Raw genomic sequence first — 13,088 nt, forward strand, 5'->3', positions numbered from 1 at the left:
GCACAGACCCTAGCCGCAGCGAGATTGCTTTCGCTATGATTTTGTAGTCCGTGCTGAGGAGCGAGACGGGACGCCAATTTCGTAAATCACGGAGGTCCCCCTTCTTCGGCAATAAGGCGAGCACAGCTCGCCTGCAAGAAAGAGGGAGGACCCCGCCCTGCAGAGACTCGGCCCAGACGGTGACTAGGTCTGGGCCGAGGACGTCCCAAAACACGCAGTAGAACTCCACGGCCAGCCTGTCCATGCCTGGAGACTTATTAGTGGGCATACGACGGGGGGCTTCCGAGAACTCGGCCAGAGTGAGAGGCAACTCTAGCCGGTCTCGGTCGCTCGCGCTGACCATAGGGAGCTCCTCCCAAAGCACTCTGCAAGCGCTAGGGTCGGTCGGATCCGGGGAGAAAAGGCTTGCGTAGAAGGCTTGGGTCCTCCCGCACATCTCCGCCGGTTCCGTGAGGGGGGTGCCGTCTTCTGCCAGGAGGCAGGTGACGTGTTTCTTGGCCCCCCTCGTTTTCTCCAGGGCATAGAAGAAGCGGGAGCCGTGATCCATCTCCCAAAGAAGGCGGATGCGGGATCGAACAAAGGCGCCCCGGGCCCGATGGTCCTCGAGGGCCCGAAGCTCCTCCTGCTTCTCCCAGCACGCTCCGCAAAGGAGCGGGTCTTTGGGGCTGGCGGCCAGACGCCTCTCCAGCACTAAGACCTCCCGTTCCAACTGCTCTATTGCTGCATTTCTCCGTCAGCTGGTGCCTGGGGTCTAGTCGCGGCAGAAAAGCCTGGCGCGCACCTTCCCCAGGTCCCACCATCGCCGCGCCGAGGGAAAGGCACGCCACTGCCCTTGCCAGGACAGCCAGAATTCCCGGAAGGACGTCACGAAGCCCTCATCCTCCAACAGGCTGTTGTTAAAATGCCAGTAGGTCGGCCCTGGCCTCTCCATACAAAGGGAGGCTGTCACGGTGGCTAGGTGATGGTCAGAAAATGGGGCCAGCCGAATGCTGGAGGAGTGGACTCGTGAGAGATGGAAGCGTGATAAATAAATGTGGTCCAACTGGGAGTGGTTCGACCAATGGTCTTCCACCTGGACAAAGGTGAACGTGGAAGTGTCATCCGGGTTCCCTCCAAATCCTCCCAACTCCTGGTCAGACACAGGAGGAGTCGACCTGGACTGTGAATTCAGAAAAACGGCCAAGCTGAGGGCTGCCGTGAAGCTCCAAGGTGAGCAAATCCACCAATAAACGCAAGACCCACCAAGGTAGAGCAGGAACTTTGTCACAATATATAATATAAAAATAAATGTAAATCCATTTTAGCAAATGCTTTTGAAATTAGTTACTAAGTGTTATTTAAATTAGTTTTAAGGGTTATATGAATTAGGTGAGAGTGCAGGCTTGGCAAACAAATTTTGGAAAGGCATTCCAGACATAGGAAACAGGCACAAATTTTTGTCAAGAGAAGATGAAAGCGTGTCCGAGAGGAATTGATGGGGTGAGGTGAGAGGGAAGAGACTAGGTTTGAGCTGTTGGGCCTTGAAGACAGGGATGCAATGCATAACACAATGTGGAGTCTGTGGCATGATTCAAAAAAGGGACAAGTTACATAGTTGAAACAATAAAAAAGTAAGATTTTGGTGGCAGTAGTTCGGATGGGCTGGAAGGGTTTGAGAATAGTATAAAAAAAGCCAAGGAGTCTGCAGTAGTCAAGATGGAAGGTAAGATGTGTATGAGCAATCTGCCCACAAGAACCTAAAGAATAGGGTGGATTTTTGTAATGGTTGTGGAGGAAAGAGAAACAGGATTATTACAAGATGGGCACCTGGGCTCCAGATGCTACATAGTATGCAAAGTGATGCTGTCAAATAAGCTAGCCAAAATAGGACCTTGGTGTACTTTTTTATAATGCTGTAACTTAGTGAAGTGTGCTTTCCAGATGAAATAATTATACAAAAATGTATATAAAAAGAGATATTTTCATTCCATTTTGGATTCACATAATATAGCTGTTTCCCTTTTGATTCTTGTTCTATTGTTACTTTTGTGCACTTTTTTCTCTACATAAATTCATACTGGAGTTATATGCTATCTTTTAACCTGAAATTGGTGGGGAAAAAATCTCTCTCTCACTCTCACACACACACACACACACACACACACTCCCTGCAAACTACTCCTTTGCTAAGTTGCACAGAAAATGCCATATGAGATCAGCCTACACATAGTGAGGGTTTATGGTGAATGTGTGCAGGGCCTGTTATCACAGGCCCACAGTTATGGTAGTCTTGGTGATTTCCAACTTGTCTTGACAACTGTCCCGTGTTTACCAAACTCCTCAGCTCTTCAAGTCTGGCCCCTGCTGCCTTTGATTGTTATATATTATATATTCTAACCCACCACAAAGTTGTGTGGAGCTGTCACACCACGCCTTGTCCTTGTTGCTGTGGCCCAACAGCAGGCCTGCAGTCCCTACACCCACATTATTTTCACTCCCCATTGAGTCCAGACCCCACCAAAGTCCCTGGCCTCACTTCTATTGATTGCTCTTGCCATAGAGGAAAGCATACACTTTGCCAGTGCATTATTAACTGTTTGCTTAAACAATAGTAGAATTCTGGAGACTGGAAATCCTGAGTTCTGTCCCTGGGTCTGGGAAGAAAGTTTGATCAAACAGAGGTAGGATAACCCAGGCACACAGAGTTGGTATATTCTGTCTCAAAGGCGACTTGGATGAGTAACAAGAGGTCTGTTACACTACAGACTTGGGTTCAATTCCAAGTTCTGCCTTAAGTGACCTTGGCCCATCTCTTGTATAATGTATTTATAAAGTGTGATAGGCTAATACTTGACAGCCTTTTAAGTTAAGGTATAAGGCTTTGGTCAGTAACGTGGGCTATAAGGTACATAGAAACATGACTATCAATTAGGAGAGCAGGGACCAGAATTTATGCGCTCCTAGCTCAGTGCACATCCCCCTAGGTTACAGGATATTTGGATGGGCAACTCCCGGGAGGTACGTATTGGTGGCTCTGTCCCACTGGGGGGAGGCAGTCCCCATCCCTTGCTGCTGATCTGAGAGGCTCCCATTCAGCCAGGGTGCTGGGAGCAGCCATGGTGCACGGGGGTGGTGCAGGCCAGACAGGCACCCTGTCCCAGAGGCGGAGGGTTACATTGGGGCAGGTCCAGAAACTGTCCCTGGCCTTGCCCCTATCTAGAAACCACCCTCCAGTCCTACACTGTCCCACAGTGCATCACGCCTGGTCCAGCTCCTTCAGCTCTCTCAGCCCCAGAGTGAGGCGGGGAGGGGGAGGGGGGACAGCGCTGATAATGAAGCTCAGCCCTCTCCTGGCACGAACAACCCCGCCCCATCTCTCGCTCCACCCCTTCCCTGCGCGCAGGCAACCACCCTTCCTTCCGCCTTTGCGCCGAGAGCCCCGCCCTCTTCCTTCTGATTGGTCAGAGGTGAAGGCCTTTCTTCTTCCTTCACTGGGCGGCAGGCCTTGTCTGTCAACACCTGTTTGCCTCTCTGATTGGAGGAGGAGGCGGAGTGGGCAGGCTAGCCTGTCAGTCAGTAACGGAGAGGGAGGGGTGGGGAACATCTGGGTGCTGCAGCCCTGGCCCGTCTGTGCCGCCGCCGCCGTGCGTGCGCTCGGCTCCCCCCATTCCCCGACCCCCCCGCCCGGCTGGCTCCGGGCTCCGCGCTGTCTCTGGCCGCTGGTGCCATGGGGAGCCCCTGAGCGTGGGGCCCGCTTCGCTCCGCCGGCTGCCCCGCTCCTCAGCTGCCGGGGGGGGGAGGGGAGCGGGCGGTGCAGCCGGGGGGCGGGGAGCCGGGCGGGGGGAGGACGAGAGCCCGAAGCAGCAAGTGAGTGAAGAGGCGCCGGGAGCCCGGGGACTTAGGGCCGCTCCGGAGTGTGTGAGTCCCGCTCTCCTCCCCCCCGCTGCTGTAAATGGGGGGGGGGGCGGTCCCAAGTTGAAGTGGGGGGGGGTTAGGGAGTGACATGGGGGCAGGCGGTGCAGCGGGGCAAGTGGTGGGGCTGGGCTGGGGACACCGGGGATGGGGACAGGTGGTGCAGTGGGGCTAAGAGGCGCTGAGGCTGGGGGGCAGGTGGTGCGGTGGGGCTGGGGATAGGTGGTGCTGGGGGGCGGTGGGGATGGGGCAGGCGGTGCGGTGGGGCTACGCTGGGGGGCGCTGGGCATGGTCAGGTGGTGCAGTGGGGCTGGGCTGGGGGGCGGTGGGGTTGCGGATATGCGGTGCTGGGGGGCGGTGGGGATCGGGGCAGGTGGTGCTGGGGGGCGCTGGGGATGGGCTGGGGGGCAGGCGGTGCAGCGAGGAACGAGTCCCTTGTGTGTGGTAGGAGCAGAGTTAGTTGATGTCCCTGGGCTGTGGGGTGTCCGCGCAGCTGTACAGAGGGGAGAGCGCAGCAGCCCCACGCAACAGACTTGCTGCTCAGCGCTTCTGGTTACTTTTGTTTTGTTGCTGCTGCTGTGACCTAAGTCTGTTTTTCCTGCACGTTTGGCTGCTTCCTTTCCTCGGCTCTGAGCGCTGCCACTGCTTCTGTTTTTTGTCTCTTTGCTTTGTATGTCCTGTTTTAGCCAGTGCACATTATACATGTACACACAAGGGAGCAGAGTGAGTTAGAGGTGCTTTTATCTGCGACCTTTTGCAGCACTTTCTGAGAAGCAGGGGGGAAATACTTTCTATAAATAATACAGTGACAGATTCTCCCCTAGCCCTTGGTAACTGACTGGTCCTAGTATTGTATAGTAACCCGGGAGGTGCTGTAATTAGTTGGAGCTGGTGAGGGGAAGATGTGGTGAAGCACTGCTGAGAAGTTGATTTCATGAGCATCTTATCTTGAGTCTGGTTCATGTGATAAAGAAAGTTAGGCTGACGACTTGCTCTGTCCTGTTTGACTTCTTTGATTTTGATGATTGATTACCACATCCCATTTTAGATCTCCACATGGTAATTCATGACCTAAGACCATTGCTTTTTCTGGCTGATAGGAGACCACAGTCTTTCCTCCCACCCCTTGAATGTGTGTGTATGCAGAGATGCATTTGACATTCACAGATGTCAGCACAGTGAACACAGCACAAGTGTGTCCAGCTTAGGTTGCAGGACTATTTTGTCAGCCTTTCAAAACATCAGAACTGAACTTAAGAGCTTTTTACAACAAATGTATTAGACATATATTTGACAATTTCACAAGAATATTACAAAGTAGACTATAAAAGGTTTTGGAATGGGGCAGAGGGGAGATAGGATACTTCCCAGGTCAGAAAAGGTAAGATCATATTTCCAGGTACAAAATGCACAACAGTTCAATTAAAGCTATTTCCTGCATTCCTGATCTTTAATTTTATTTCACTGTTATGAAATAATGTAGTCTTAAGGATTTCTCAAAGAAAAGTCCAACTTCAGTGTTGCGTGATATTTATGCATCAGAATAATAATGACAGTCCAAGGAAACATACAGAGATGATCTATAAGCAGTGGCTAAACTTGAGTAAAATAATGCTTTAGTAAGGCTGACAGCCTCTGTCATGGCATATATTTAGATTGTTAGGTTACTATCTCTGCTGTTTACCCCTTCCTCCTCAAAAAATGTTAAAGGTACTGATGTTGAAGTGGTGGACTATAAGTTGAGTTAAATAGATTTAGTTAAAAATGTCATCTTTGTAACTAAACCTCTGGGTTCAATAAAAAATGAATCAGTATGGATTTCCTGGACAGCCCTGTAGCTTGAGTATGCTGTCAATATATAAAGCAGTCCACCGTCTTTAGACAGAAGTGTTGCTATCCCATAAATACAGTAGAGCCCCATATGTTTAGGATTTTCATTTTTTTTCTGTTAGAAAGTTTGAAAAAAAGAGACTTTGAAGTATTTTGTTTATACTAACAGAAGAGAAAAGTTCTCCTAAGAAAAAGCTGGTGGCAGGAGTGTAGAGGAGTAGCATATGGCATTAAAAGGAGCACAGCTGGAGGTAGCATTTCCATCTGAACATGATGTCAGAGCAGCTGACAGCCTGCCATCCCTCAGCCTTTTATTCTAACACACAGACAGGGAGTTAGTGTGTGCAGATCTGTGTGTGGAGAAGGTATCTCATTCCTCTCTAACATCATCTCCACTTTGCATCTGTCTCTCTTAGTCTGCTTTTTTTCCACCGATCTAACAGACCTGGAGCCAGCAAGACTCAGAGGAAAGGACTTAATCAGGTTTATGTGTACTAAAGGTAGGAGTAGTAATAGATTAGATACAGCATATTTCTGTTTTGATGTGTTTATTTAATTTCAGAAAAATCGCATTACTTTTCTAACCAAGTTTAGGGATAATATATGAAATTGAGTATTAAATGGGTAAGTGTACTTTCTGCAGTTGAAAAGCTTAGGCTGTAGCATGAGAGTATGTGTTCCTGTGCATGTCATCAGAAGAAACTTTTATATATAATTTATAATTTTAGAGCATTGAGGTAACAAGTTCGCTCATTATTTCTGACCAAAATTGAGAAGATTTTAGTTGCAGACAGTGAGGGTTCTGGTTTCTATTTTGTATTATTTTCTAAGGGTGATAAAGCAAAAATATATTTTGGAATGAAATATGAAAAGGTATATAAAAATAATTCCAGTTTAAATGTTTTGTGAATTCTACCATTAAACTTCATGTTTAAAGATCCAGCAGCCTAGAACTACAAAAGCATACAGCTGTACTGTCTGAAAGATAGAAATCAGTTGTGTGTTTCAAAACTTTTGTCCCCAGGAGAATAGCTTGACTGGTTTCCTCTTTTCTTTCTCAGATGCATATTTGAGATCTTTTATTTCAGCATAACAACAATTATTTGAGGGAGTTTTTGTGTTCGCGACTAATTTAGAACTTGTAGATTTGAGCTGCCTGAATTGGCCAGACAGCTGTAATCGCACTCCTCTATTCTTAATCTCTTTATCTGGGCAGCAGCTGCCATATGGCCACAGTCAGCTGGATCAGATGTTTATAAGCTTCCTTCTTCGTCCCTCTCTGTCCTTTCAGCCTCCTAATTTGATCACAGCTACCTTGTGAGCTGCCCTCCAATCTTTATTTTTAGCCCTCTTAAGGATTAGGATTGATGTTGGCTGTGGGGCACTTAAAGTGATTGTATTGTAAATCTTCTTGCTTTATTCTAGCAATGGTATTTTACAGAATATATTTCAGGTTGGGTTATAAATTTTAATACATCTTGGATTGTGAGGGATAATTATTTTTCAGTAATACATGCCAACCCCAAAATGCACAATCTGTGTTTAAATGGTTTCATAGAACTTTGTTTTTAGTCACAGAAGAGGGGGAATAGGTTAGCCTTTTTTTTTTTTTAAAGTTGAAATTTTACATGGTAGCTGAGTTCTGACTCTTGTACTTCCTTGATTTTCTCCTCAAGGAAGGTGAGTAGGAAAACAATGCCTTTGGAAGAATAGTATCTGGAATAATTGACACAGCCATGCTGAAATACTTTGTTTTAGTTTGGTATTGCAAACTGTCGGGGAAAAGCATCTTTAAAAAGCCTCTCTCTGCAAAGAAGAAAAGTCTTCTTGTATAATCAACATTTGTTTTCATTTTAGTCTATAGCTTTCTTCAGGAGTTTTACCCATTAATATAAAATATTTTGCTCTCATATTGCTTGGGGAAAGTTTAAAACCTTGAAAGTATGTCAACATAAGTGTGATAATTTTTTGTTCTTTAGATTTCTAAAATCTTTGCTTTTGCTGTCTGTTTGGGATCCCTTGTGTATGTTATACCTGTAGATTTTAAGGTAGTAACATCTGTCTTCACGCAGTAAGCTTCTTTGTGGTTGTTACAATTTGACTTTGTAGAGAAAGTTGTTTAATTCTCAAAATACACTTTTTTCTTTGTGAAAATCCAACTTTTAAACCTACAGTATTTTGAGTCTGTATTAAATCTGCTGTTTTAAGTAGCTTAAAAAGGATCACTGAACAGACTTAAGGAACAACAGTGATACTTTGAAAAATAATTAGTGATTGCTTTACCTACACTCTTATCAAAAGCAGTTGTGGTCTGCTGTAGTCTAGTCATAAAAATAACTTTAGTGTGTTTTGTGGGGTGTTAATCATTTTGAATGTGTATTAGTTGCGGCATGGTTGTCACTTGACTAAAATCCAGGGAATTAAATAATAGTTTCTAGAGCATAATTTGTACTTGTAGGTTTGCTATATTTCTACCCGTATTTAATTAAAAAAATCTTTTTGCTTATAGGTTATGAAGACAATATGGAGTTTCCTGATCATAGTAGACATTTGCTACAGTGTCTGAGTGAGCAGAGACATCAGGGTTTTCTTTGTGACTGCACAGTCCTAGTAGGAGATGCCCAGTTCCGAGCTCATAGAGCTGTACTGGCTTCATGCAGCATGTATTTCCACCTCTTTTACAAGGACCAGCTGGACAAAAGGGACATTGTTCATTTGAACAGCGACATTGTTACAGCCCCAGCTTTCGCTCTCCTGCTTGAATTCATGTATGAAGGGAAACTCCAGTTCAAAGACTTGCCCATTGAAGACGTGCTAGCAGCTGCCAGTTATCTCCACATGTATGACATTGTCAAAGTCTGCAAAAAGAAGCTGAAAGAGAAAGCCACCACGGAAGCAGACAGTACAAAGAAGGAAGAAGATGCCTCAAGTTGTTCGGACAAAGTGGAGAGTCTCTCCGATGGCAGCAGCCACATAGCAGGGGATTTACCCAGTGATGAAGATGAAGGAGAAGATGAAAAATTGAACATCCTGCCTAGCAAAAGGGACTTGGCGGCTGAGCCTGGGAACATGTGGATGAGATTGCCCTCAGACTCAGCAGGCATTCCCCAGACTGGCGGAGAGGCAGAGACACACGCAACAGCAGCTGGAAAAACAGTAGCCAGCCCCTGCAGCTCAACAGAGTCTTTGTCCCAGAGGTCTGTCACCTCCATGAGGGATTCAGCAGATGTTGACTGTGTGCTGGACCTGTCTGTCAAGTCCAGCCTTTCGGGAGTAGAAAATCTGAACAGTTCTTATTTCTCTTCACAGGACATGCTTAGAAACAACTTGGTTCAGGTGAAGGTGGAGAAAGAGGCTTCCTGTGATGAAAGTGATGTTGGCACTAATGACTATGACATGGAACATAGTACTGTGAAAGAAAGTGTGAGCACTAATAACAGGGTACATTATGAGCCAGCCCACCTGGCTCCAATGAGGGAAGATTCTGTTTTAAGGGAGCTAGATAGAGAGGACAAAGCAAGCGATGATGAAATGATAACTCCTGAGAATGAGAGAGTCCAGGTGGAAGGAAACATGGACAGCAGTTTGCTCCCTTATGTGTCAAATATACTTAGCCCTGCTGGCCAAATTTTTATGTGTCCTCTCTGCAACAAAGTCTTTCCTAGTCCCCACATTCTGCAGATCCATTTAAGCACGCACTTTCGAGAGCAGGATGGGATCCGCAGCAAGCCTGCTACTGATGTCAATGTCCCGACCTGTTCCTTGTGTGGTAAGACTTTTTCTTGCATGTACACCTTGAAACGTCATGAGAGGACTCATTCAGGTGAAAAGCCCTACACTTGCACCCAGTGTGGGAAGAGCTTCCAGTATTCCCACAACCTGAGCCGCCATGCTGTGGTTCACACCCGGGAGAAGCCACATGCTTGTAAGTGGTGTGAACGCAGGTTCACGCAGTCTGGAGACCTTTACAGACACATTCGGAAGTTTCACTGTGAGTTGGTGAATTCGTTGTCTGTCAAAAGTGAAGCACTGAGCTTACCTACTGTCAGAGACTGGACCTTAGAAGATAGCTCACAAGAACTTTGGAAATAATTTTTATATATATAAATAATATATATATATAAATATCTATATAGTTGTGGTACAGTCTAAAAGCAATCTTGTTTCCTTGATCTGAAAGTTTGGCTATTAGCTTGTTTTTGCACTTTAAGGCAGCATGAACATTTCACTAATTTAGCACTCTGAGAAAATGAACTTTAGAAATAATATGACAAAATAATAAACTACAGAGGATTTTTCCCCCCCTCTTTTTGGAATATAAGCCAGTAAATATTTTGCTGTTAAGGGAAATCTCAAATTGTAAAAAGATTTTTATATTGCTTTATTCTCTTTCACCCCTCAAACACTGCATTATTTTAAAACCCAAATGTTTTTCATTATTTTTAAAATATGAATGTAGAAATCCCCTTCAGTTTTATTAGTTCCTTTACATTTCTAAAATTGTATGAGTTCTTTCTAGCTGTTGGAAACCTGAATGCTTTTAGACCCAAATGGAAAATTTCTGAAATGCTGGATTATCTATTTTTAAACAAGCAGTTGACTTAAAACTTATTATGGCAACTTCTGGATTTCTGACAGTTCCCACTGGAAAAAATAATTCTGAAAGTACACTGGGATCACTGGGAGTCTGTGCAGTCTGTGAAGGTTTGCTTGGGATGAAAAAGGATATTGCAGCTTCAGCAGTGATGAACTGTGTGTTTAAAAATGTGAATTACCGTTATTGTATACTGTAATTGATTACATGGGCGGGGGGGTGGTCAAAGAACTTGGCAGGTTGTGTTGATGCTCTTAGTTGAGTTTTGAAAAGTAAATATTAACGCTACAGAAATGCATGAGTTTCAGTATATTTTTGTCTTTGTTTGCATTGTATAACTTTAATGAGTGAGTTTAAAATTATTTAATTTCCTTAGGAAAAAACACCACTGAAAAAACTGGTGTTGTGAAGAACATAAATGCACTGTTTTTATTTTATATAATTTAAATTTACTTTCCCACTGTCTTTAAGTTGAATAAAACTTAAGCTACAAGTTGATAATTTAGCAACATAAGAAGGAAGATATTAATGTTTACAAACAGGCTTAAAGATTTGCATGTGCTGTGTGCATTTATTAAAAGAAAACCTAATTGCACAAAATCCATGCCAGCTCAAACTTTAGATGCATACATTTACCCAGATGAGCATTTTTAGAATTCCTGCTGCACAAATTAACAATAGGTCATTATTATTCCCTTCTCTCCCCCCCACCCCCGCCCGAAAAGATTCTAGAGACTGAAAAAGCCCCAGGCTGAAAGGACTAGAATGCTTTGATTGACATGGGGAAAGGGGGGGAGGAGCAGGGTGGTTAGTGGACTATGTGTATCCAAGCAGCAGAGACTGCAGCCTGATGTGTGGTTTTAATGACCAACATACAGGTCAAAAGCATTTTGCACAGTGTTTGTTTTCCTGTCTTGCACTTACAAATAAGGTCTATGGGAGTAGCATGGAAAACGTTTGCTGTTTTTCCTTCTTTTTCTGCTTTTGTTTAAAATTTGATCGCCTTAACTACTGTAAACATAGCCTATTTTTGTGCTTAAGATACTGAATGGAAAACTCCATTGTGTATTGCTGGACTGTTTTGGAAATATTTGGTCAAATGTGTGTTAAGTTGGCTGTACCCTGTAATGGCATTTAAAACAAAACAAAAAAAAGCTGTGAAAATGGCCTTGGAGCATTATCTTTAGTTACTTGAATAGTTTCTAGGTTTTAAAAATACATTATTTTATTAATTTAGAAAAGACAATCAGTGTCTGAGAAAAATGGACTTTCTCTTGGATTTTTTTTGTGGTCCTCATGAGTGATTGCTTATTTTCTTTTATTAGTTTCACATTCTTCTTTTGTTCTAAAACTTAGACTGACATCTAGCTTTGACAATCATAGTATGTTTTATTTTCCTGAAGGGGGAATAACTTATAATGCTGTTTAGTTTTGTACTATTGGTGTGTTGGTGAATTTTTAAACTGTGTGCTAACTGCAATAAATTATATGAACTGAGAAATCAATTCCCTTGTCTTTTTTCCCCCTCTTTTAAATTATAACTATGGAGTATTTTTTATATTGTGTAACTTTATTACTTTTGTACAGACTTCTATTGCTAACTGTGTATGGAATATGTTTTCGGTATGCTTTTAAGCACTCTGTTGCTAACATGCATATATATTTACATCTCTCACTTAACATTTAAAAAATTAAATGCTTGTGATTTGAAAGCATTCATCTGTGTGTAGCTCTCTATCATTCTGCAGAAGGGAAAAATACGTTTTCTTCAGAGACCTGCCTAGAAACATCCTATTAACTTCCTAGGGATCGCTAATGTTTCCTAACACTACAAATCTCTAACAGAACAGAAGTGAGTTTTATTCCTATTTTTTAAATTTACCCTAAATAGGTTTGTCAGACTTGTTCTTTAGTATTCAAGTTTCTAATAAAAAATTAGAGGAGAAAGGAGAAACTTAATTTGAAGCACTGCTTGACTATAAACTGGCCTCCTAGACAATAGAATTATTAGGCATTTAAAATGTCCTGTATTCCAAAATATTGGCTGTACTCCAATCTACTCTGGGTTACTGAAAGAAAATAGTAATCATCCCTCATCCGCCTGGTCTGTCTCTGTTTCACTTACCTGTACAAACCAGGTTATTTTAAAAATGCCTGGGATGGCTCTTACCCTGAACTATTGATTCTTGTAACAGGGTAGTCCTGAAGTGCGTTTCCAAAGCTGTCCTCTACTGCTCTGAACAGAACTACGATTGTAAAGTCTAGTGGGAAGGTGAGGGTAGAACTGAGGAGTCTGGAACAGGAAAAGAGGTGAGAATTTGAGAAAAATCTTGTGAAGTAAGAGAAAAGATTCACTAGCACCATCATCTAAACAGGTTTAGCTTCCATATAACCTTGCCCAAGTGATTTTCATAACCTAATATACAGAAATATTTTGTAGATAAATACCTGAGCCATGCAACTTTCTGCATCCAGAGTAACTTGTACTGCGCTGTAAGGATCTTTCCACAATCATTTTCATTAGATCCCTTATTCAGGTCTCAAGAGCGTTATTGTTCTTTGTGGTCTGTGTATTAATAAAGTGAAGTATTTCAAGCTAATTCCTCATAAATTCTTAATGTTAACATTAGAAATGTAAACAGCTGTTAAATATATACAAATCCTGCTTAGCAGCAAATTCTTACTACGGTCATAACTTTCAAATGATATGTTAATACTTGGTTAAATAATATCAGAGAGTGGTGAAAGGGAAGGTTAATATTACAGCTATTAG

At 43.4% G+C, this 13,088-nt stretch overlaps 1 protein-coding gene across 5 annotated transcripts; it reads left to right on the top strand.

Annotated features, from left to right (window-relative positions):
- Positions 1-3,579: 3,579 nt before the first annotated feature.
- ZBTB18 (zinc finger and BTB domain containing 18) lies at positions 3,580-11,816 on the top strand. 5 transcript variants are annotated; one of them, XM_037895343.2, is made up of 3 exons: positions 3,580-3,897; positions 6,138-6,221; positions 8,231-11,816. In XM_037895343.2, exons 2-3 carry the CDS (start codon positions 6,209-6,211, stop codon positions 9,811-9,813), a joined length of 1,596 nt encoding a protein of 531 aa, XP_037751271.1. In that variant the 5' UTR covers positions 3,580-3,897; positions 6,138-6,208; the 3' UTR covers positions 9,814-11,816. The 5 variants fall into 5 exon arrangements, with proteins under 5 accessions (XP_037751271.1, XP_037751272.1, XP_037751273.1 ...); XM_027820453.3 differs by lacking the exon at positions 3,580-3,897 and adding an exon at positions 4,329-5,272; XM_037895344.2 differs by lacking the exon at positions 6,138-6,221.
- The last annotated feature ends 1,272 nt before the right edge of the window (positions 11,817-13,088 follow it).

The sequence above is a fragment of the Chelonia mydas genome, chromosome 3 (assembly GCF_015237465.2).
Source record: "Chelonia mydas isolate rCheMyd1 chromosome 3, rCheMyd1.pri.v2, whole genome shotgun sequence".
In the NCBI taxonomy this organism is placed as follows: domain Eukaryota; kingdom Metazoa; phylum Chordata; order Testudines; family Cheloniidae; genus Chelonia; species Chelonia mydas.